The 24250-nt window shown below is 50.9% G+C and overlaps 1 protein-coding gene across 3 annotated transcripts in view; it reads left to right on the top strand.

Moving 5' to 3' along the window:
* DPYSL2 (dihydropyrimidinase like 2) overlaps positions 1 to 24250 on the top strand; it is a 43773-nt gene that overhangs the window by 5331 nt on the left and 14192 nt on the right. For 2 of the 3 annotated variants that reach the window (XR_014887949.1, XM_085242761.1), the window contains exons 2-7: positions 6395 to 6483; positions 7698 to 7882; positions 21410 to 21574; positions 22175 to 22236; positions 22971 to 23051; positions 23889 to 23957. Coding sequence is in view for 2 of the 3 variants with exons in the window: in XM_085242761.1 (XP_085098887.1) it covers positions 6395 to 6483; positions 7698 to 7882; positions 21410 to 21574; positions 22175 to 22236; positions 22971 to 23051; positions 23889 to 23957 (651 nt within the window). In the remaining variant the exon portion in view is untranslated. Of the gene's footprint in view, positions 1 to 3639; positions 4031 to 6394; positions 6484 to 7697; positions 7883 to 21409; positions 21575 to 22174; positions 22237 to 22970; positions 23052 to 23888; positions 23958 to 24250 lie in introns of those variants that run through there. The other variant, XM_085242762.1, reaches the window with a different exon arrangement.

Here is a 24250-nt window from a genome sequence, read left to right as displayed (position 1 = left end):
TTCTCCTGTAGGACAATAAAGCAAAGATGCCCATTGGCGAGGGTAGTTTATGTCTGTAATCGAATTTAATTTACAGAGATTAAGTAAGGGCAATTCTTTGGTAGCCTTTTAGGAAAGGCAGAATGTACTATCTCACCGAATCATCTGATTCTATCATTCTCTAGTACTCTGCCATGCACCAGCTTGCATTTCGTCTTCCCAGTGCTCAATAAGAAGCACTGCTGGTCCATAGGAAACTTCTGAAGTCATCGAGACTAAGAGCCAACGCAGCAATTGGCATGGCAGAATCAAGAGAGAAAACTAGAGCCTGACCAGTGAGTGCTTGAAGCCTTTAGCCCAGTCCTGCTGCCCCCAGAGCAGTGAGAAGAGCCTTTCTGGCCTGGGCAGTGGGCGATTCCCCAGCAGGGGTGAGGATTGTGAGCAGCCAGCAGCCCAAAGGGAAATGGAGAGGCTGTCGATGCACGAGTGCTAGAATTTCAGATCTACTTCCAGGGATGCTTTCAGTCCAACTCTGATCTCAATTTCTGTTACGTTTTTAAATGTCTATTTCTGTTTCTGAGTGTTAAGACTTCCCAGCAACGTGTCCTTCTGGAGAGACCTTTAAGAATTCAGTAGGAGTAAAAGCAATTGGTTGTTGCAGAAATTCTGTGGGATTTGTTGCAATGACACTAAAATGCCACAAAGAAAGAGAGACTTCTGGTATTTTTTCCCAGTGACTCTGCTGTGGGAATGATGCTCCCTGCTAGGTGCATGGTGGTCTCCCACAGACCACGTGAAGTTAAGATTCAGAGCTGATGGAGACTGGTTCCCATGCCTGTGATGATTTGTTTTATTGCTGCTCCGAGACTCTCCTACTGTTGTGCAGTTCTCCTTCTCGACCTTTCCAGAAGGCACATTTAGACAGAGATATTCCTTTAACACAGAACTCTTCTGCATGCAGTCAGGGTGGGGCTGGGGGTTGGGCACGATGCGCTCCTCCCCTGCCCTGCCATTAAGTGAAGCTGTGCTCACATTGTGTAATTCAAGGTATTTCTGTTGCTTTGGGGTTCTTCCACCACTGCAATGACTGCTGCCAGGGCACTGGGCTGGGCAGCTGTCCTTCATGCTTCCGTTCTAGCAAGGAAGATCGGAGTATTCTCTATAGCACCTTATTAGCCCTCTCCTAGACCTGTGGAAGACCCAGTGTGCAAGCATTATCTAGAGCACCCATCACAGCACCTCAGCAGGTAATGGCACAGCATTACGGCAGTGAGACTGGATGTGAGGCTGCAAGGATTTATGGAGCCCAGTGCACTGCTGCTAACCCAGGAGCTGCAGCTGGCTTCTCGTAAGGATTCATCTTCCTAAATTTGACTTAATGGGAAGCGTTTATACACAAATGGTGGCTTTACTGGGAGAATGAATCAGCTTCTGTAAGAGACGTGGTGGTGCATCTCTGTATGACCAGGCTCAGTTCCCACTTGTTCTCATCTGGACGTCGTTCTGTGGCTTTGCTCGCCCGTGTTCATCCCTCCCAATTACATCTATCTCAGGGAAAGATGCACTTCTGGTCCTTTAGGCACACACTGAGCCGCAGAGATTTTAAAACTAGGTGCTGTGTAGATGCTGAATGTCAAACAACCATGGTTTCTAGCCACTTAATCTCTCCTTTTATTCTATGCTACTTAGGCTCTTGCAGCACGGTGATGGGAAGGAAAAGCTCAGAGTCACGTAAAGATTCATTATTTCTTTTTGTCACGATTGGATCCAAGTTATGGAAAATATTCCAAGTTCAAGAACTCCTGCTCCAAATTAGGCCCATATGCAGTAAGGATTACCTTTCCAAAAAGTATTTTAGATATGTTTGAGCAGGTGAGAATAGCTTTAGGAGTATTGGTGTGTTGCTGACCTCTTCCCTTTAGAGGTGCTTCTATTTCTGCTACCAGTGCTGTTGCTTCACAGCTTGGGAAAGAAATGAGCTGCTCAGGAATGCAAGTGAGTGCTGGAGATTGATGGTTTCCTACACCCATTGTTGTGTTCGTTTGTCTGTAGTGAATTTTCTGCTCTCAGGCAGGGTTTTGAGATGGTAGCTGGGCTTTGCACGTCTCAGATCCGCTGCTTTGATCACAGAATCATAGCATTGATGCTCTCTCAAACTCTTACTGTTGGCTTCCTTGATAGCTGCCGACACTCCGTTACCTGGCAAGCAAAGGCAAGAAGCCATTCAGAAACAAAAGTGAGGAGCAAAACCAGCATTAAAGAGAGAAAAGGCCCAGCTGCACTGCCTACGTGTAGGGATGTGGTGTAGGTGCTTTGAGCAAAAATGTGCCGAGGTTTCCAAACATCAGTGCAGACCAGAAAGTTGCAGGATATAACCCCTTTAATATTGTCAGTTCTAATCAAAATAAATCCCGGCAGGCTGACAAATTAATCATTTTGCTGCTGTCGTGATGAGACGCTTTATCATTAGCTACTAATTGGATACTAACTGATTGGCATATTAGCTATTTAAACAGTGCCTGCTGCCCCACCTATACTCAGGAAAAGCTCTTTTTTCCCTCATAGGCTCCTGTGAACTAACACACATGGAAGGTCCTGGTAGTCATCTGCTTGCACAGATGTTGCCTCTATAATGATTAACTGCAGCAGGGTCGTGACGGCTTGTGAGCAGCTTGGGTGTGTAAGGAGCGCTCTGTTGTGCGATAGGAGCAGCTTTGGTTTGCTTTGTGGGACGTGGAATTCGCACGTGACTGAGGGAAGGAGGTAAGTGCTGGTTGGCCATTATTGGGGCTGTCCCGACCCCCAGACACGGTGGGCTCGGGCTGATGTATTGGATGCCCCCTCCTGGATGTGTCCAAGGCCAGGCTGGATGGGGCCCTGGGCAGCCTGGGCTGGTATGAAATGGGGAGGTTGGCGGCCCTGCATGCGGTGTGTGTGTATGGGGAGGGCTGGAGATTCATAATCCTTGAGGTCCCTTCCAACCCAACCCTGTGATGCTGGGGCTCTCCAGAAGGCAGGATAGATGTGCAATGGGTCCCCATCACCTGTCCTGCACTGCAGCCACGAACCCATTTCTTTGTGTCGCACGTGCGAGGAAGGAGGGAGATGTGCTGCCTGATGCTTTTCTTTCCTTAAGAACAAGGACAGGGACACGGAAATCTCCCAGTGCGGCAGAAGCACTGAGAGCAGCACAAGGGCAGGAATCGCCCCACGGGCGCTCAGCTCGGCTGTGGCTGCAGGAAGGGGCTTCGTTCTGCGCCTTAGCGAGAAAGCAGAGCTGTCAGCTGGGATACGAAAGAGCCGGGAGCGGCTGCGCCTTATTTTTCCCCTTCTTCCGCTAAGGCGTCGGCAGCGCCAAGAAGGGCGGGTGGGACAAAGAAGATGGAGGGCGGTGCGTCCTCCGCCGGCGGAGCCGCGCTCGGTGCCCCGCGACCCCCCCCCCCCCCCCTCCGATCCGGAGCGCGGCGCCGCGCGGGCGTCTCCCGCTCCCTTCCTTTGCGCCAATTCGCACCGCGCCTCATTTGCATCCCGCCGCGCGCGCAGCCAATGGCGCTCCGCGTCGGCTGGAGCGAGCGAAAAGAGCGGCTCTCTGCGCGTGCGCGGCGCGCTCCGCCGCTGGCGCTGCGTCGGCGCTCGGCCCCTCCCTGCGCGGGCGGGGCGGGGCGGGGCGGGGCGGCGCGGAGCTGCGCGCAGAGCGAAGAAAGGCGGCGCGGCGCTGGGCTGCTGCTGACTGCGCTGCGGAGAGCCGCGCTCGCCTCCCCGGCGCACCCCGCGCCCCTTTCCGTAGCATCGCGGTGATTTGGGCTCGTGCCGATCGTTGTTGTTTTATTTTTTTGGTATTGTTTCCTCTGTTGGTTTTTTTCTTTTTTCTTTTTCTTTTTTTTTTTTTTCCTTTGGGAAGCGTTTGCCGCACGCGAGACAATAGGGATACAGCATCCGCCCCGCTGCTTTTTCTTTATTTAAACAAATAATAATAATAGGTGGATAAATAGAGCGGAGGCGAGCTCGCACCATGTCTTACCAGGGGAAGAAGAACATCCCGCGGATCACGGTGAGTGGGGGGCGCGGGGAAGGGGGAGGGGTGGCGGGGATTAAAGCCCTTTGTGTGCCGGCGGCCGGGGCTCGGGGCCGGGTAATGAGATCAGCGCCGCGCGCGGCCCTTCCTGCGCCGGGGGCCGGACGGGGACACGCAGCCCCCAGCCCGGCGGATCCCTCCTTCCCTTCCCCCGAAGCTTCTCGCAACGCGATCCTGGGGGAGCGGGGCCGGCGCCGTTATGTAAAGCCCCTCCCTCGCTTCCCCCCGTTGCGGAGCCGATGTAGGGCAGGTATTGCGGCCCCAACTTTTCCTTACGTAAGGTGGGCGCTCCCCTCGTCGGAGCGCTGCGGGCACCGGCCGCTCCGTCGGCCCCCCCCGCGGACACACCCAGCGCCGTCGCCTTCCGAGCCGTGACAGCGGCGCTGCCCTCGCCTCCCGTCGAGGTGTTTCGGGGACAAATAAGAGCTTTCCACCCGCACGGCAGGATGCCCGCAGGGACGTAACGGTGTGGCGATGGTTCCCGTGGGCCGGGAGCCGCCTGACGCGTTTTTGTGCTGACGGAACGCTCGGGTTTCCGTGCTGGATGCGCCGTGCGGGGCGGCAGCCCAGCCCCGTTCCCATCGTTTTGCTGCAGACCGCATCCGTGCGTGCAGGTGCTGCTTTTGTCTCGGGGGCGGCCGAAGCGAGCAGAAGGATCCGTGCTCCTTTCAGAGCCTTCCCGAGCCCCGGTTAGCAGCAGAGCATCCTCCAGGCGAGCGGTCCGTGACGCTCTTTGGGCCCCCACTGCTGGCTGTGTTGGGCTTTCTGCTGCCCGTGATGCAGGTGGCCAAAGCTCAACCCATCCCCATGGCTGCAGCCTTTGTAGCAGCACGGGGAGCCTGCATTGGAGGTGGGCACCGACACTGCAATGCTTCTGGGAATGGAAAGCATGTAGGGCAGTGCTCTGTTGCCTGGCACTGGGAGGTGGGCAGCTTTTCACGCCCTGAGTTAATTTGTTTGGTCCTGTTGGTGTTTGTAGCTGCTCCTGTGTTTAAATCTCAGCTTTTCCTGCGGTTTTGGTGTGTTGGTTTTCATAAGCAGGCGTTGTTGGGGGAAGCTCTCCATTGCAGCAGGGGGAGAAAAAGGGAGGGGGAAGGAGAAGCATTTAACGTCTCCTATAGTTGCTGCATAAAGGATGGATCTAAGGGTGTCAGTTAGGAGCTGGTGCAGTTTTAGCACTCAGACTGCTGAAAATGTGCCTCTCCAGCTTATGAGCTCCTCGGGAGGATGCTCGATTCCTTTCTTCTGTCAGACCTAATTCAGAATAAGGGCTCTGAGCTGCGCAGTCGTGCGTCCATTTGCTTGAGTTTGAGGCAGCTCTGAGTTCCTGTTCTGCTTTCTGCCCTTTCTTGCAGTCACTTTTGGCATCACCACGCTGTGCTGTAGCTTTGTCATATGGGGGGACGGGGACGGAGTGCTGCACTGGGGCCAATTGCAGATTGAACGCAGTGCTGCATCTCTGTATGCGCCGTGATTGAAGCGTAGGTCATAGCAGGGGTGGAGGAGCCAGCAGAACAGAAGTCACTTCCAGCTTGTGTCCCCAAGCACAGCTCTGCAGCGCCTGCTCTGCTGTTGCTCACAGCTGCAAAAAAGGGCGGATTTGCTTTGGAGCTGCCCCGGCTGGGAAGGCAGGAGGTGACCTGGGTGGTGTATGAAAGAGTGCCCAGCAGCTGCCTTGTCACAGCTACCTTTCTGTTCCTGCCAAGCTGCCTCCCAGTCTGCGGGTGTTTTAATGAGGCCGTGCTTAAAGCCCTTCTTTCCAGCTTGCTTTGCTCATCTGGGCTTGTTTTCCATCCGATCATGCGGCAGTGATCTGGACAGGCAGTAAAAGCATCCGCTGCGCCCAAACGTCCCCGAGTTGGACAAACGGGGTTTGTTTGTGTGGAGTAACCCCTGGCAACAGACTTTGGGCCATTTCCCTGACAGCCGTTGACTCACAGTTGGCCGAGTGGTGGCTGCAGCCTGTGGGTGCACATGGGAAACTTTGCATGCGACCGAGGCATTGGAAGCAGCAGCGCGGTGGCCATTAAGCATCCCCAGAGAGCTCTGTGCGCTGCCTTTGCTGCAGGTGATGGTGGTGCTGCAGGGCTGAGTGAAGCTGCCAAGCCTCAACCCGATGCCTTTTTCCCTTCTGATTCCTTGGGATCGTTTGCACGATGAAAGGACTTGCACTGAAACAAAGCATTTCTATCTCTGCAGTTGAAAGCACGGCGACGGATGGAGCTGCGTTCTGACTCCTGAATAATGCAGGGCTTCTTTCCAGCCCTCCTCTTTCATCTCAGGGGTGACACTGCAGACTGTCAGTGTAATTAGGAATTGCCGTGTGCTTCTTTGTTGCAGAGCGATCGTCTTCTGATCAAAGGTGGGAAGATTGTCAATGACGACCAGTCTTTCTATGCAGACATCTACATGGAAGATGGGCTCATCAAGTAAGTGAACGTGATGGCATGCTGCGATTGGAGTGTGGGGAAAGGCACTGCTTGGACCCTCAGTGCGTTGGGTTGGGTTGCCAAGAGAAGTGAGTATTTTGCACACCTACACACTGATCAATGCGGGAACCTTGAAAACACAACCAAACTGATCTGGCATTCGAGTGTGGTTTGAAGGAGGTGCTTTAAATGTGCTTAATTTTAGCCATGCAAACAGCCCCATGCTGAGATGGCGCATATGTTTGGAGTTATCTGTGTTGTACAGTGAGCTGAGTTATGGCTGAAGGCATTTTGAACGCAGGATTCAGTACCCGGATGCCTTTAATTCTGTTTTAGGGCAGGAAATTGGACTGAGGTGACCTCTCGGGGTCTCTTGCAATGCTGTTTTTTGCAATTCAGTGATGCAGGGATCAATCCGAAATCCCTTTGAGTTAATAAGGATGCTGTTGTTGTGTGGACAAACTTCTTCCCAGCGCACTTCTGTGTTTGCATTCCCAAAGCACGCATTTCTGGCACGTTAAGTAGATCAGAGGTTTCTCAGGAAAATTACACTTAGGAAAAAAGCAGCCAAGCCAGAGGTTACAAACAAGGAGTTTTCCTGTGCTGGCTCTCCCAGGCGGCACATGTGCTTTGTTCATCAAGGTTAGAAGTTGGAGGAGCCAGCCACAGGCAGCTCATTAATTGCCCCTTGTCACCCACCATTGCGTTTTTCACAACCCGCGGGTGAGAGGAGCTCCCACCAGCACTGCGTGTCCTCCTGTTTGTGCAGGAGCTGCGTGATACTTGTGCATGGAAGGAGAGTACAGGGGCCAAAGTTCTGCCCGTGCTTCCAAACCTGTGTTAACATCCATCTTGCTGCTGGACAGCCAGCACTGGGTGTTGCGTTGCCACTTGGTGACCCACTCCTGTCCTAGCAGAGCATTGCTTGTTGTGCTTGGTCCCTCCTCCAGCTGGCTGCCAGTGTGGCTCCGACTTTTCCTTCCTCTTATACCTAATGTTCCCCCCAGGTCCCGAAGTAATTGCATGCTTTGCTCTCAATTATGCAGCTGCTTCAAGGGGAAGAATAAAACTGTATCAGCTGGGTCTGCCAGCCCTGTGCTTTGCTTTATATGGAAAAGGAAAACAGTGGCCGGGTTCAGCAGCGCAGGGTGTGTGTTTGCAGAGCGTGTGCCTCGGCTGCTGTCTGTCTGACCTGTTTGCAACCTGTGTACCAGGCAAATAGGAGAGAATCTCATCGTGCCCGGAGGAGTGAAAACCATCGAAGCCCACGGCAGGATGGTGATTCCTGGAGGGATTGATGTTCACACCCGCTTCCAGATGCCGGAGCAGGGGATGACTTCTGCTGATGACTTCTTCCAAGGGACCAAGGCTGCGCTGGCTGGGGGCACCACCATGATCAGTAAGCTGGCCGCTTCTCTGTTCCAGGAGAGCTTTACCTTTCTCTGGTGGTAATCAGAAAGCCTGCAGAGAGGCTGTGAGCTGTGAGGGGTGTACCAGCAGCAGGGGATTTCCCATGGCTGGTCAGGTTGCTGAGCAAAGCTTGTGTAGGGGCAGGGAGTGGGGATGAAACACTGCAGTCTCCACATCTGCAGCTGTCAGCCACTTCCCTCCCGCTGTCCCTGCTGGCACAGTTTGACTTTGGTACTTTGTGACTTTGCTGCTTTTCCCATAGGTCTGCTCCTACTGAAAGCAGTGAGACTTGGAGCTCTGGCTCCAGTACGAGCAGCACCTCGGACACCCCGTGTCTGTTCCCTTTCTCAGTGATGTCCGAGGTTTGTGCTCGCTCACCTGCAGAGCTCAGCCTTTCTGGAACAGCAGTTGCTGCATTTACAGCGAGAGAAAGGACAGCTGCATCGTGCAGGGCTGTCAGGGGAAGGGTTGGTGTCCGTAGTGCAGTTCTTGGTGAGCAGCTGCGTGCTGATGTGTCTTTAAAAACTGGGCCACTTATTTGAGGTTTGCACGGTCCCAATCTAACACACATTGAATCATCAATTAAGTGCTGTTCCTTTTGTGCTCATATCCTCTTTTGGAGGAAGACAGAAATCGGGAAATGAAAACATCTCAAAATAAAGACAGACATGCACTGGGCGTCCTGCAGGGTCAGACACCCATCGTGTTCCCCTCTGGCTCTCCAGTGTCTCCTAGGTGACTTCCAGACTATCTGACCCCACTGATGCTGGCTGCAGAAGTTTGGTGTTGCCTTTGTTTGGGCTGGAGGTGTGGAAAAAGAGAATATAAAATAAAACACTGCAGTGCAATTGGTCACATGTAAAGCAGGGCATCCTGCAGCGTGTTGCTGCACGTGGCAATGAGGGACAAAGGTGTAAAGCAGCCCAGTATCTGAACACTGCATTTTTTTTTTTTTTCATGTACTCTGAGGTGCTGCCATTCCACAGGAAGGGAGCTGAGATGCAGAGAAATGAAAGAATACAAATCAGAAGTTCTGGTGGCTTTTGTCCCACCCAGGTGTATATAAAGGGATGTGAGGCACAGCCAGGAGCTGCCCTCGCTCTCCTTGGTTCAAACCCAGCTCCATATGATTGAGAACATCCTCAGCTCTTAGAGAAGAGCTCTCTGATCCCTGTCCCAATGGGGGGGGGACTGGGATTGACTGACACTGGGAGTAGGAGCCACTGGTGCCAACGCAGCCAGGATCTGTTTTGGAAACAGAGCTTGTTCTGGACCTGGCCCACACTGAATGGTGTGTGAACGTGGCCAGGAAATAACCTGGGAAGTTATTTTGCATCATGTTACCAATTGGGGCATGAGGTTTGAGTGTGGAGATAACCTCACGCGTTCAGGGAATGTAAACTGGGAATGCAGCTGTGGATGGTCTCAATTTTATCACTAAAATCCATTTTTCCCCTCTAAATCTTTGCTGTCAGTCTAAGTTAATACGGCTTAAATGGGATTTGCTTTCCAGCTTCAGTTCATTGATTGTGTTTAATTGGTTGTCTGTGTTTTTAGCACACCTGGTTCACGTTGTCCACCTGAGTCGTCGCTTTGTTCTTCCTTGTTAAGTTGAATTAGACCAAAATAACTTTCCCTATCGTTTGCATCTGGGCTCTGGGAGCACTATTTCCCTCAACGGGGGAAACCATTGCAAGCAGAAAGTCAAGTTTTCTAAAGCAGCCCTTTACTTCAGAGGGATCAGCTGGGGCCCAGTTGTACTTCAGAAGTGCTTAAGCCTCTGTTTGCACACACGCTGGTTGGCTTTACGACTGCAGTGCCTAAATGTCTGTGTAATGGTGCTCATAACGTGACTCTGAGTTGGGGAAACTGGAGGGAAGCCCCCCTTTAGAGCTTCCCCCACGCTTCCCAGTCTCATCTGTATGTTTTTCTCACCTGGTTTGCCTGGGTTGGTTGTGCTGTCTCTTTCGGCTCGTATCACATGAACGTTGTCCCTTTAATTCTCACATGGACGGCATCCGAGGGAAGCACGCAGGAATTCCAGAATGTAATCTATTGTTTCCAAGCCCTGTTCCTATTTACTTCCCCTCTACAGTAATCCCATTGCTGCACATCCATGATGGGAACATCGGGTTATCGATGGGTATTAAACAGAGCAGCCCTGATTTTTGTCCAGCCCTTCTCTTCCTGAGCCTCTCCTCACAAACTGGGGCCGATTTCTGAGCAGGAATTCCTGCTGTGATCCTTCTGTCTCTGCCCCCGGTGCCAAAGGCACATTGCGAGGCTCCGGCTGGCCTGGCTGGCATGCAAAGAAGCAAAACCAGGTTTGCTGTGCGAGGCTGAAGAGAGGCACCGTGATGCAGTTGTTCTTCTGAAAGCGTAATTTGCTGCACTCCTTTCTCCATCCCTGCCTTAGAACAGCATTGCTGCGGGTTGTGTCAGCAGAGGGCGAGCAGCGCTGCGTGTCTCAGGAGAATATTGCTCTGGGAAGACTTGGATTCTGGCCCATTTCTAACGTTGGAATGAAGTGGTTGAGGGGAGAAGGATTCCAGGATGATCCGCAGCTGATTTTGGAAGAGGAGGCTGTATGGGGCTGTAGCTCGTCCAGCTTCCCTGAGCTCCCCCTATTCCTGTATTCAGTAGGACAGGGGAGGGTGGCATTAAGTTGTGCCAGGTTGGGTATTAGGGACAATTTGTTCTCTGAAAGAGCAGTGATGCAGTGGCACAGCTGCCCAGGGGTGCTGGGGCCATCGTCTGGGAGCTGTTCTATGGAGATGTGGCACTGGAGGTCAGTGGGCGCTGTGGGGTGGGCGTGGTGGTCTCAGAGGTCTTTCCAGCCATAATGATTCCATGTTATGTGGAAAGATCCTCTGGAGTTTGGGAAAAGGGCTCAGCTGAAGTTGTCCTTTGCGAGTGTTTTTCTCACCTGTGTAGCCTATGGAGTTTATGTTGAGCTCAAGATGGCATTTGTGAGCACCCTTTGTCTCGGCCTGAGAGAGGCTGATGCCCTCTGGCATTCGCTGGAGCTGCTGGAGAAATTAAGAGCAGGGTGGTCTCTTAAAGCCCTGTGATCGTGTGCTTGCTTGTTAGTTGTGATGGGTGAAATCCCCTTCGACACCCACGGTCTGACTCCCCCTGACTTCAGCAGAGGCAGGATTTCCCCTCTCTGCTTCTTACCCTGCAGAAAGGACAAAGCTAAGCTGTGTGTATTTATTGGCTCCCCGATCCTCTGGCCTGTTGAATGTCCATCCAGGGCAGCTCCCACACACGTTTCATCCTCCCCAACGCTGCTTCTTCCTGGGTATCTGCAGTCTTTGAGTCCAACTGCTTGCTGACATTGCCTGTGTTGACTCAGTCAACCGCTGTTATAATCATAGGGAGAAATTACAGTGAGGAGAAATTATAGCTCTGTTTGGCTTGGTGACTTGGGAGCCAGCTGCCTTTTGAACTTGACTAGCAGTTATCCTAATAACATGGAGAATATGCACTTGGGATATGAGCTTTGTATCTGGGGAGGTTCAGAATACGAAGGGGAACTTTGAATGGAATGCACTCTGCTTCTTAATGCTTTATCCTGCTGTTACAGGGAGGCTGGAGCAGGATGGCAGGGCTCTTCAGGAGAGTGCTGGCTGCTGGGCTCCACTCAGCAGTGCAGGCAGGGTGACTTCACAGCTCCTGGGTCATCCTGAGGGCTCCCCATCTCAAAGTTCATCTGCTTAGAAGGGCGATCCCAACCTAGTGTGGTGCCTCACCTCTCAGTTTTTGGGCTTCAGAAATGCAGGTGTAATAGAGGGAGGTTGGAGAGGGGCTGAAGGAAGGGCCAGGCAGCGCTCTGGGGCAATGGCAGGCTGGCACGGTGTGATGTTGGATCCGCACGTGGGGATCACCTACGTGTGTGGTTGCTGGGTTGCTGTGAGGGAGTCCTGTCCTGGTAGAGAGGAAGAGTCTGGATGGTGGGGAAAGGAAAAGGATGCAAACAGGGAGGGAGGTGACCCAGCAGTCGTGCACAGAGCATAAATCAAGCAATTGAGTCCAAGGGCAGTGGCCACAGAGCTGCGGCACCTCACCCGATCACAGAATGGTTTGGGTTGGAAGAGACCCTTACAGGTCGTTTAGTCCACCCCCCTGCAATGGATGGGGAACCTATGGCAGTGTGTGCGTGCATTGCACTGTTGTACAGAGACCAGCCTGAATTTTGTTCCTTTTTGCACCCAGAAGCAAAGATAAAGAGGAACTGTGCAGGGAGGGACAGCCATGCCAGGCAGCGGTGCATGCCTGCTTCACCTCCAGCAGCTGCTGGCAGTTCTGCAGCAGAGAAATGTTTAATTCTCTAGAAATGTAATGGAAACATCCACTTGTTTGAAAGTTGGATGTTTGTATGGGGAGAGGCTTCCCTTGGATGCTGGTATTAAGATAATGATGTGACCACACAGGAGTACAAAGTTCCTCCGGCCGTTTCTCTCCTCTCTCCAGTTCTCAGTGCCTTTTATACCCTCCTGCTCCTTGGGCTCTGCCCCAATTCATGCTTAACCTCACTTGCTTTGTTGCCCTCCAGCTCCCTGCTGATGTGTTTGGTGCTTTCATTCAGACCAGGCTTAAAATCATTCATGAGAAAGTCCGTCAGCATGCAGGGATGGGCAGTCCCCTGTGGGCTGCTGCACTGCTCTGGCTTTAAGCCCCTCTAAGGCCATTAGGCATCGTGGTGCCCATGGGCTGACAGCCTGCCCTGCTGCCCGTGCTTCCTGCTGTCCCCTCTTTGCTTTCTGCTGGGTGGGATTGTGCCTGTTGTTCTGCTGGGATTTGCTAAGAGGTCTCTCTGGAGCCAATCTGCCAAGTCCTTGATGTCTCTTGCCAGTTAGCACAGAAGGAAGCAGCTGCTCACGTTGTGCGTTGTTCTGTGCGCTGGATTCCCTTTGGGCTGCAGTGATTGTAGCATCTTTGCTGCTGCTGCAGAGAACAATTAAGAGCTGTGCTGCTTTGCCTGAGGTTGTGCAGGAGCTGGTGGTCCCTGGCTGATGGCCGTACTTGCTGGCCCTGCCCAGTGGCCCTATCTGTTGGCTGAGCCATCTTCCTTTCTTAGAGCATCAGCAGCTTGGGGATGGAGTCCTGTGAGCCACTGCTGTTCAGCACAGCTTGCCTGTAAGTAGATTTCCCGTATTTTCCCATCTTCTGTCTTTTCCAGAGCTGCTCTGCGCACCGTGCCTGCCTTCTCTCTGGTCTCCTGCATCCTTGGCAGCCCCGATTTCTGACAGAGGCCCTAGCACTGTTTGTTTTGTTCCATGAGGAGGAAGGAGTGGCTGCAGGCTGTCCTGCACGTGCTGCAGCCTGGATACTCCAGCGCATCCAATGTAGCTGTGCACAAATGAGTGCTGAAATGTCCACAGCGCTGACAGTGCAGCCGTCTTCCTGCAGATGGAACTGACCTACATTTTTCCATGCATCTGAAAAGAGGGATTTGGCTCTCGCTCAAGAGAAGTAACCAGCGTTGTATGTTTATGCAATAGCACTTAATCCCTCTTATTCCATGTAGTGGTCGGGATGGCTGTACTGCTTTCCCGCTGCATGAAGTCCACGTTCTTTTCTTTGAAAAGCTGCTTTTAAATGCTTCCCTTCCTTTCATGTGCCCACTGCTCTCAGCCCCAAGTCCCATGCCTTACGGATGACACACAGAAGGATGGAGCTAATGGGTGTCACTTGACAGTGCCTCTTGTGTGCTGCCAAGTTTGAGCTGGGTCCTCAGCTGCCTGAGCAGATGATCATTGTCTAAAGCTTGTCTACTGGAGACTGAAAAGCAGTCTGAAAAAACAACAAAAAAACCTATCAAAAAAACCCAAACAACAAAAACCCACCTCCATCAGCGCTGTCTGTGATGGGTTTTCAGGGCACGTATCAAATCTTGCTAGATAGCCTGTCTCAACTTGAGGGTGATTAAGACAAGGTCATAAAAGCAGCAGGAAATGGTGCCTCCAGCCCTTCCTTTGGCACGGTTGGCTCTGCATGGGTTGCTGCCTTCCTGCTGGCCTTCTTTGGCTTCTTTTGCCCTCTTGTGAGCTTGACTCAGCAGAAATCATCCTTGTCAGACAGGAACTTTAGCTTTCCACACTGGGAATTAGCTTTGCTTGTCAGGGGAAGGAAGCAAATGATGCCTGAAAGAAAGGATGGCAGAACAAAACACGTTATTTCTCGCGTGGGCGCAGTGGAATTTGGTGCCCTGAGTCAGCAGAGCCCTTTTCCATCTCTCAGCCACTGTGCCTTCAGTTCAGGGATCCCCTCTGTTTCTTAGAAACGGGACCTTTTTAATCTTTCTGCTGAGAAGAAGTGTTAGAGGAATACCAATTAGCCCCCCTGTCTGGTATAATCTAATCATGCTTTGCTTGCTGGCTGCTGGGGCTGGGTGTGCATCTCTCTGCCGTGGCAGCCGTGCGCAATGGGAAGGAATGCAGCAATGGGCACTGAGGAGTTATGGCTGCTGGGAACTCTCTTTTCTTCCTTTGGTACAACGCTGTTGGTGCTGCCAATGGGCACATCGTTTAATTTCTCCGTGCTTCTGAATTCCCTGTTTTAAGCAGTGGGAGGAACCGTTGGGTTTGATGCAAATGGGGAACCTGACGGTGAATTTTCAAAGCCCATCCAAAAGGGCTGTGCTATTGCAAGTTCCCCTTCCTGGACATATTTTCAGCAGATTGCTCTTTTCCTGAAAGCAGTTCCATGTGTGCTGTCTGTGTGTTTTTGGGGGTCTCTGTGGTGGTTTACACATGAATGCCATCCCCTGGTGCAGCCTATGGGCAGCAGGAGCTGGTGGAGGAGCTCTGTGAGAACCATCCCATGCTGTTACACAGCACAAAGAGGAGGAAGGGGGGAAATTCCCAAATAATTGCACGGCAAGAGGTAGAGTAACCCAGCAGTTACAACATCTCACCCCATAAACGTGTCCTTTTAGGATTCTTCCCAGCTCGGGGCATGGGAACTGATCCATCCCTTTCCAAGAGTTTTATTTATTTCAGATGGAGTTTTTCAGGATCTGTAGCAGTGTCCGAAGGGATGAGTTCAGCCCCTGATGGGGTTCAGATGACTTCTCAGACTGATGGATGGAGGCTCTTTGCATGGAGGCTCTTTGCCCACCATGAAGCAGAGTAGTTTGGTGAAATCGTTGGAGCTGGAAAATCCATAGATGCTCTTCTGTCACGTAGAATTTGGCAGTGGCTCCAAGATCAGTGTTTGCTCCTGTTAGTTTGTGGAGCAGTTTGCTGTGCAGACACCCTAAAGAAGGGGGAAACGGCAGCTGGATAGAATGGGGAAATGTCCCATAAAGCCGCCCTGCAGCTCTGGATCTGTTTGCTACCAGCAAAGAAACTGAAGTCACGAATGTGAGAGATGGCTGTAAAGGTTTGGTCCGTGGTGGAAACAAAAGACAGAGCCTCGTCTGTGCAAGCTTCTGCCATTAGTGTGGGTTGGAGGAGCCTCGCTGCAAAAATTCCCATTTACAACTGTGCTCCTCTTCATCTCTGTGCTCCCGTGAGGCAGTGATGGGCAATGAAAGAAGGCAGAGAGCCAGAGCATGATGCTGGGGACAGCAGTGCAGACCCAGAGCTGTTCCAGCTTCCCAACCAGTGGAAAAAGCCTGCTGGGCAGGGCATAGCTCTGCTGACCTGAGAGGGACAGCGTGTCCGCTTCTTTCTGATCACACTTTTGCCCCTGGGTGCTGTTGTGGTTGCATTTGTTGTTGTGGTTGTGCGTTGCCTTGACCTGAGCTCCACAGCAGCATTTTGCTCAGTCCCATTCCACAAAGCATTCGGGCCAATTTGCCTTTGAAGTGTTGGGCTTCAAGTGTGGAGTGTGCCTACAGTCGGGTGTAAGTTTTGGAATCATTGGAATATCTCATCTGAACTTGGCTCCCCTGCTCCTTTACCATGACCTGGGTGTGCAGTAAACCTGCTCTGTAAGGAACTAAAGATGCAGTCATTCCGACTGTGGAATTGGGGTTAGTAATTATTGTTTGGACATACAGCCTGCTGTTCCTTAAACTTGTGTCCAGAAGACATTATTAATCATATTTTGGATCTGATCAGACGGCTGAAAAGACAAGGGAAATATCTACGTGACATCAGCAGGGGAGTAACAGAACATTGCAGTCTGAAAATGTCACCAGCCTGGATATATCCAGTCCTTCTGAGTCCTGTCCAGTTCCTGACTTTCTCTGCATGGAGCCTAATAAACTGCACCAAGACTGACAGAAAACAACCCGTGGTGTCACTGACTCTGCCTTTCCCTCTGTTGGTCCAGCAGATGCTTCCAAGCGAATGACCTCGGCGTGTTTGTGTTAGCATGGGCTGTGCCATGGGTGCAGAGAGCTGTTACTCCTCGGGATGATCCCTTCTGTGCTTCAAAAAGCATAATTTGGGGATAGGACCCCCAGCTATGCAAACTGAATCTCATTGTGAGCTGTTAAGCGGTTTCTTTGTTTATATCCTCACTGTCTTTCTATGGGCAATGCATCAGCTTGGGTACGACAGGTAGGTGAAGCAGGGACCTTAAAGGTGAGCTGGTAGCGATCCTTCCTCCTTCTAGATGGAATAAACACACCCTGGAGTGTGTTCTAGGGGAAGAACTGTCTGTAATGGGAATGTAGGGGATGTGAGGCACTTCCAGGTCGCTTGATTGGGGATTTTGGAGCTCAGAAGACATGCTGAGGTCTCTGTCCTGTAGCTGAGAGTTGGCTTTAGAACAGCGCTGTCACTGGACAAGGCACGTTGCCTTGACCTTGGTTATAATGGTCTCTGATTACGGCGTGGAGATTATGGCATAATCTTCTCTTGGGTTGGTCAGGGGCCTGACTTCCCCTTTGTGTGTATTGACTGCATCCCATTCGCTTCCACAGCATCTCTCCCAGTCCACCCCAGTGCCAGGAGAGCACTGCTGCAGCAGCAGCTCCAGTCCTCGTTCCAGGGAGCTCTGCAATTACCAGGGCTGAATTTAATTACAACCCTTCCATAAAATGCCTTCCAACAGTACATACAACTCAATAAATACACCAGATTTGATCACACACAGTGGCTACGAGGATTAAGTAGTATTAAAAAGGCAGATGTGTTTGTAGTAATCAAGCTGCTATTTAAAACCTGACTGCTAACAGTTAAATATTGAGGATTTACACCTTATAAACTGGTCTTACACAATAGGTGCATTCTGTGCGGGTCATTGCCTGAAATAATGCATGCAACTGCAGTTTATAACAGTGAATGGAACCCTGCACACGTGGTTGTATGACATATCCAATTTTTTTGGCCTAATTCAGTTTTATATTGTCCATATCGAATAGTTTTTCTCTTTCCTGGTAGTGGCATTCATTAGCTGAAGATGGAGGAAGAGTTTTGTGCATGCTTTAGATGTCACATAATTAAACAGGTTGAAAAAAGGCTTTAGAGGGCAAAGCTGGAAGCAAAAAACTATTAATAGAAACTCCAGGAAGAGCAGTCAGTGAGCCAAGCCCTGCTCAAATGAGGCAGGATGTAAAGAAAAGAAAAAAAATCAGAACATGCCACAATACCAGGAAGCCATAAAACCCATTAATCCCCACCCATCAGGGCATCCATCCAGCAAATAACGTTGTGTTTCCAACGCAGGGCTGCATTCAGCTGTGCCACTGAGGTCTAGAAAAGCAATTGTTTCTCTTAAGCTGAGTTCTTAACCTGCATTTTTTTTGAGATCTTCAGGTGCCAGAGAGCTCTTTGAAGTGATGTCTGTCAGTCCCAGAGCATCCTGTAGGCTGTTGGTGAAGTGGCCCGTGATCCCATCTGCCCATTACTTCTGTTCTCCAACTGGGTGCTGCTGGGGGAGAGCTGCAGGCAGCCCCTGCTTTGGGAAAGCTCCAGTGGGAGGAGGAAACCAGTATGCCCCGAGAGATGGTGGATGCCCCATCCCTGGAGACACCCAGGGTCAGCCTGGATGGAGCTCTGAGCACCTGTGGGTGTCCCTGTGCACTACAGGGAGTTGGAGCAGATGGCCTTTAAGGGTCCCTTCCAACTCAAACCATTCTGCGACTCAGAGTTTCCTTTAAATCGGTGCCTCTACGTTTTCTCCTTCCCCTTCGACTTAACGCTGAGTGTTAACTCTTCTCTGCAGCATTCAGCCTTATGGGATGGTAGGATACACGATGTTTCATGTGGCTGAACGCCAGCCCTGGACGTGGGAGCCACACGGATAAGCTCACAGTGGTTAGTGCTGTTGTCTCACTTTGGCTTATTGTCTGCTTTTAATCTTGAGCTGATTAATCTGCCCAAGGAGGGGAGCAAAGGATCAGGAGAGGGGCAGAGAACAGCCATGGGTGGTGAGTGGGTGGGAGCCCAAAGAGGTGGAAGTAAGCACAGATGCACCTCATAAACAGTGTTATGGGGGGAGAGCAAAACCCAGCACATCAAAGGGGTAATTAAAGGCTGTTTGATGATGGCATGTGGGTGCACAGGTGCTCAAATCCCACTGCATTCCAAAGGGCGGTGAACTTTTGCTTTGTCTGAGAAAAAGACAAATAAACTGTCCAGTAATGCTGGAATCCCATCGGTTTCTTATCAAGAGAAAAATGAGATGATTTGTAAAATACATCATCTTTTTGTTTTTCTTCCTGTGGAGCAGTTGCTTTCCTGATGCAGACCAGCTTGCTTTACAGCCTCTTGCAGTTTGGATTCTGTGTCCCAGAAGGGTAAAAGATAAATCTACCGAATGTTTTCTGCTCTGAGCTGAGAAACCACTGCAATCCAAACCCCGGCTTTGCCACTGAGAAGCAAGGAGGATTGGAGCTGAAGTTCAGTGCCATGCAGGGAGCTGCTCTGAGGACCTCAGCTCTGCAGTTCCTCCTCGAGGTTTCGGCATTAATGAAGTGATACTGAAACGATCTTTCCTTTTCTGCCTTTTCTTCTTCCTTTTGTTTCTTTTTTGGTGCATGCTTTGAGCTCGAAGTGAGTTGGCAGCTTCCTCCTCGGTACTCAGCAGCTGACATCATTTGTACAGCAGGAAGAAAACATCTGGGCTTGGAAGCAAGGCGAGATGAAGGTTGCAGTGGTCTGGAGAGCAAAGGGGTGACTGCAGTGCATTGCAACAGTTTGCCTTGAACGCGTCCTGCAGGCACGACAGTGAGCTGGGGGGGTTCCCTGGGGAGCAGCGCTCACTGAGGGCAAAGCTCTCTGCTTTTCACATGGCAAACCCCCACTGTGTGCTCCGCTGGGTCAGGAGACCTCGCGTCCGTGCTGCTACCCGGGGGTCATCTCAGGAAGCTCGGGGCTGTGGGAACGGGGCAGATGGAGCTTTCATTTGCTGCTCTGTGCTGCTCTCTGCAAGGGGACCGTAAAGAAAAAGCTTTTTGTTGCAGTCTGAGCTCTGCCCGAGGGCTGGAAGGAGCTCTGAGCTGTGTGAGGGCAATCCCTACCCGTGCCCAGTAAGCAGAAGTAGCTGCAATACTTGGTTGATTTAACAGCAGGCAAAGAACCAGTCTTAACTCTTCTCCTTGAAGGGACCTGGGCTCATTCTTGCTTGTTTGGGCTCTAGCTATTATGTTTTAACTAAAACACAACCAAACAAGAACTAAGCCCCAAGCCCTAGCATGGAGGAATGCAGGACGTGATCTTGCAGTGGAGTAATGAGAGGAGATAAAATTGAGAAGCAGTGTGCGTGCCTGAATTAGCTCTAGACTGGAACTTGGGCCTTACGTCCGTGTTTCTTGTGCCTTCTGTGCAGCATCTGCTGCCTCTGCAGCAGCACAGGTGGGTGATGGTTGGACTCGGTGATCTTCGTGGTTTCCCAGCCTTTGTGACTCTACGAATGCAGCTCTTTCCCCTGTGCTGCAGGTCAGATGTGGCTGCAGAGCAGCACTGTGCTGCTTCCCCAGATCTCTTTGGAGCTGTTTGATCCCAGTTTCGGGGAGGCTGGTGGTTACCTTGCACACCTGAGCCTGCCTCTTGCTGGGTCCTTCCACGTGGATGTAACCAAGTGGATCACTGGTAGCATTTGCCTGGCAGGGAGCTGCGATGGAAGCAAAGCAGTGTGTTTGGATGGGGCCAGTGGGTTGTATGGCTGCCAGTGAGCCCCAGGGAGCTGCTACAGGATGTGCTGGTGGTACAGCTTCCATGTGGCGCATCCCAAATCCACAGAGCTGACTTTCATGCACGCGTGCCCTATTACCCCCATCCCTTATCCTTATTATAACCAGCTGTAGTCTGACTTTGTCAGAGATCCGGTCCCTTTCCCCCCTCCCTGCACTCCCATTAGTCATATAGTCATACTTGGGCAGTGCAAGGAATGGGATGGTGATAAAGTAAAGCTCTGATCCTAAACACCAGAGTCAGTCCTAGGGACTCTGTTGGGTGCAGAGACCATAGTGTTAACCCTTGCTGCCCTCAGGCAGAATTCCCTAATGTCCATAGGCCACGTGTTGTCTGGGGGCTGAAAGCACTTTTACAGCACCTTTCATCTGAGCAGAGATGGATTTATGACTGTGGTGCCATTGAGATTAAAGGGGATTTTTTGGCTTTTTAATTAGTTAGCAGGCTGAGGAAGACAGCTCTTGTGTTAAGACTGGGCCATGTCTGCAAACCTGGGTTTTCTCCATGTCCCTTTGGTAATGCAGAGGGAATGTTATTTTTCTCCTTGTTGTTCGCACTGTTTAAGCTGAAGATTAACTTTGGCAGAGTGACAGTGGGCTGCAGAGTGGCCAGGAAACAATTCAGTCTGGAAGCTCGTGGAAGGGTTCTGACCATTGGAGAGGAGGAGCTGGTGGAGGAGAAATCGGATGGTTTTTCCAACAGCAGGACTGTTTGTCAGCTGAGTTTGGCTTCATTTTCCCAGAGGTGATGAAAACGACATCCGTGAGCTGATGCCAAGCAAATGTCAGAGCTTTCACCCGTAGCACAGATTTCTTTAATGGGCAGAAGCCTGTATCCTCATGAGCAGATAGAGCCCTCCTGGTCCTGAACCCTTCAGCCCCCAGAGGTGCAAGTTGTGCCAGTGGTACAAAGAGCTGCACGTCACATCCTTCCCTTGCAAACCAGAGCAGTGCCCTGAGGGGCAGGCATGGCCTTTTGGAAAAAAGCAAATATTTGAACAGCTGTCTGCTAGCTGTCATGTAAAAGGCAGAGAGGGAGTGGGTAACTTTGCAGGAAATAGGGTTGGTTTGGGTAATCCTCTTGCCTTTGTACAGCCTTTACACACCTCAGAAACTGGAGGCATCGTTACCAAATCCCCTCAGTTACCTTTTGAGGCGGTTCTGTAGGACTGGTGGAATATGCCATAGCTGCCTATGAGCCCTGGTGCTGTTAGACCCAATGTGCTGGGCTGAAATCAGACCGAAGGGATGGCGTGGGCAGCGGGGCTGTGTCTGCGTTCAGGACAGGCTGTTGGTCCTGCTTGTTCTTCACTTTGCACTGCCTCTTGTTGGGGATGTGGAGTAAAAACCAGCTCATATCCTAAGGGGTAAAAGGGATGGTTCGGTTTTGCAGCAGCTTACTGGTGTTTTTGTTGTCTTTCCCAGTTGATCATGTTGTTCCTGAGCCGGGGACCAGTTTGCTGACTGCGTTTGACCAGTGGCGAGAATGGGCAGACAGCAAATCCTGCTGCGATTACTCCCTGCACGTGGACATCACCGAGTGGCACAAAGGTGTCCAGGAGGAGATGGAAGCTCTGGTTAAAGATCACGGTACGTGCAGTTAGAGAGAGCTGAGGGAAGCCTTTCCCCTCCTTATTCTTCAGAATTGCCTCCTATGTTTGAAGACTGGCTTTTCAGATGTGCTTTATCCTTACATCCTCACGACATCAGGCCCTGTTGTTATCTTGTCCCACTGATGTGGGGAGCACTGATGTACAGAGGTGAGCCTTTGGCTGCTGCCATGCAGAGGAGCACCTTTGTTCAGTGGAAACCCATCAGCTTGAGAATCAAGTGCTCTGTGTCGTGAGTGCAGGTGGGTGATCGCTTCAGATGTGAAACAAAGGAAGAATCAGGGTCGGAAGAGCTGAATTAAGCAACCTCACAGGCTTTTCCCCTCTGTGATTTCCATGACATTTCATCCTTAAGCTTGAGTCGTTTTCCATCCTGCTTGTAGTTTCACTGCCTTCACACCAATTTGCTAAGAGAGCACATATATCACGTGCATGCATTTCACAGCAGGTTAAAGTAATTTCTGTATCTATAATTACTGCTTGATAAGGGGCTGATGGAGTGGGATGTCTTTTTTCTGTCCTGAGCCTTATCTGTGCCTGCAGTCTGTATGCTAAACACAGTTCCATCGCTCTCTTCTAGGTGTGAACTCCTTCCTGGTTTACATGGCTTTCAAAGACCGCTTCCAGCTGTCTGACTCCCAGGTAGGAAGGATCAGTGCATCAGTCTCTATCAGGGTTTAATTCACTATATTTGTAGATAGCATTCTTCTGGTTTCTATCTTTGTATGTGTAACAGTACCTGAGGTTTGTAACAGTACCCAGAGCTCTGCCTCGAAGAATTCTTTCAAGTCTTGGCTAAGGGGCAGCAATGGTAAAATTCATTTTGAGGGTTTATCCCAACTCCTTTCATGTGGAAGCAGTGGCAGTTTTATAAATTGCTGCTTTCTGCATCAATACAGGGCAGGACAATGAGATCCCTGGCATGAGTTTCAGTTTACAAACACATCCTGGTCCGGAAAGTGGGTTTGGGGCTGTTGTGTTGGAACCACTGGGACCTTCGAAAGGAACTGCCCTCCTGTTTGCCCTTCCAGCGGATCCATCTGAGCACAGCTAATTGAGCTGAGATGGATAGTTTATATTTCTAAATGTGGAGGGAGGAGAGGAATGCCTGGGAGTCATTGGGAACCGTGTGGGAGGCAGTGGTGGATGACAGTTACCTCTAATGACTCTGCTGAGCATTTTAATGAGCGGCCATTAACAGAGCAGGCATCAGTTGTGGGTTGGTCAACCTGAGCCCTCTCAAACTCATTGCAGAGTGGGAAATCACGCCCCTCTCTCCTCCATTCTGACAAATTCTGTATGCTGAAGGAGGTCAAATGTACAGCTGTAGACCACAGACCTGGTGTATATTGTTATGTGTATTCTCCCTCTTTCAGATCTATGAGGTCCTGAGCGTTATCCGGGATATTGGTGCCACAGCTCAAGTGCATGCTGAGAATGGTGACATCATTGCCGAGGTATGTTCTGTTTATTCTGTGGATTATCAGCTTCAAACTGCTGGGAGAGGTTTAAACTCAACATCCTTCTTTGCAACCAGGATATCTCTGAGCCACTTAAAAGCACAACGCAGCTGTGCATTGAATGTCATTCCCTTCATTGTCAGGGATAAGTCAGGTTTCTGGGGCAGCTGTTGGCCATCCCTGCCTTTCTGGCCATAACTGAAAGACTGTGCCTGGCTGTGGCTGCTACTGCATGCAGAAAAATGCTTTGCAATAACAGGGAAAGAAAACAACTTCGTGTAGTACCTGGGATGCTGACACTTGGAATCCTTGAAATAGCCACAAAAAGGGAGTGTTGCTAATTGGATGTAATCTGATCTGCAGCTCGTTTTACACGTTGTGCCTCTTGCATGTGGCATCGTAAAGGGTTTCTGCATTGTCTCGGTGTGGAGAAGACCACCTGAGTCCTTGAGCCCAGCTGCCTGCAGTCGCTGGATGATGTTTCCATGAGATGCTGTTTTTTGACATCGTAGAGAGACCATTTTATAGATGTGAATGAGCAGTGAAAGCTGAGGGGACTATGAGCCCATTGTGAAGCAAATTAATATACAAGGCTTCCCCGAGCTCCTGTGAGCAAATCAGCTGGGCTGTTGTAGAGCTCTGGTTATTCTCAGCAGTGCATATTGGACAGAACTCTGGTTCTAAGGCCCTCATGCAAAGCCCCATGTGACCATTAACTGGGACAGATGCTCAGGATCTCGCTTGTCCCTCTTTCAAACAGCTGTGTTTGCTGCAAGAATAATGCACGTTGCTTTAAATCTTGTTTTTTCTGCTCTTTTTTTTAATCTGCCTTAGGAGCAGCAAAGGATCCTGGAGCTGGGAATCACAGGCCCTGAAGGGCACGTGTTGAGCAGACCTGAAGAGGTGAGGATGCCTTTACCTTTACCATTGGGAGGCTCCCATTGGGATGGATGTAGCCAGAAGCAGGATTTCATCCAGGCTATAAGCAGTATTGCTGTGTGGGATAAGGGAGGAGACAAGGACTCTTCTAGGGACTAACTCCTACTAAATAATCAGTAACTGCTCCCTTCTAACTGCTGCCTTAACTACAGTGGGTACTTATGAGAAATTGAGGAACCCCCCTCAGCTTTTCTGCTGGAGAGAGGAGTGCTTTCAGGGAACAATTCTTCCACCCTAAGGTTTAATTCACCCTCTGG

Source organism: Meleagris gallopavo, chromosome 24 (assembly GCF_905368555.1).
Source record: "Meleagris gallopavo chromosome 24, MGAL_WU_HG_1.1, whole genome shotgun sequence".
NCBI classification, from domain to species: Eukaryota; Metazoa; Chordata; class Aves; order Galliformes; family Phasianidae; genus Meleagris; species Meleagris gallopavo.
Note: the sequence above shows the minus strand (reverse complement) of the source record. Positions and strands in the feature narration are given on the sequence as shown.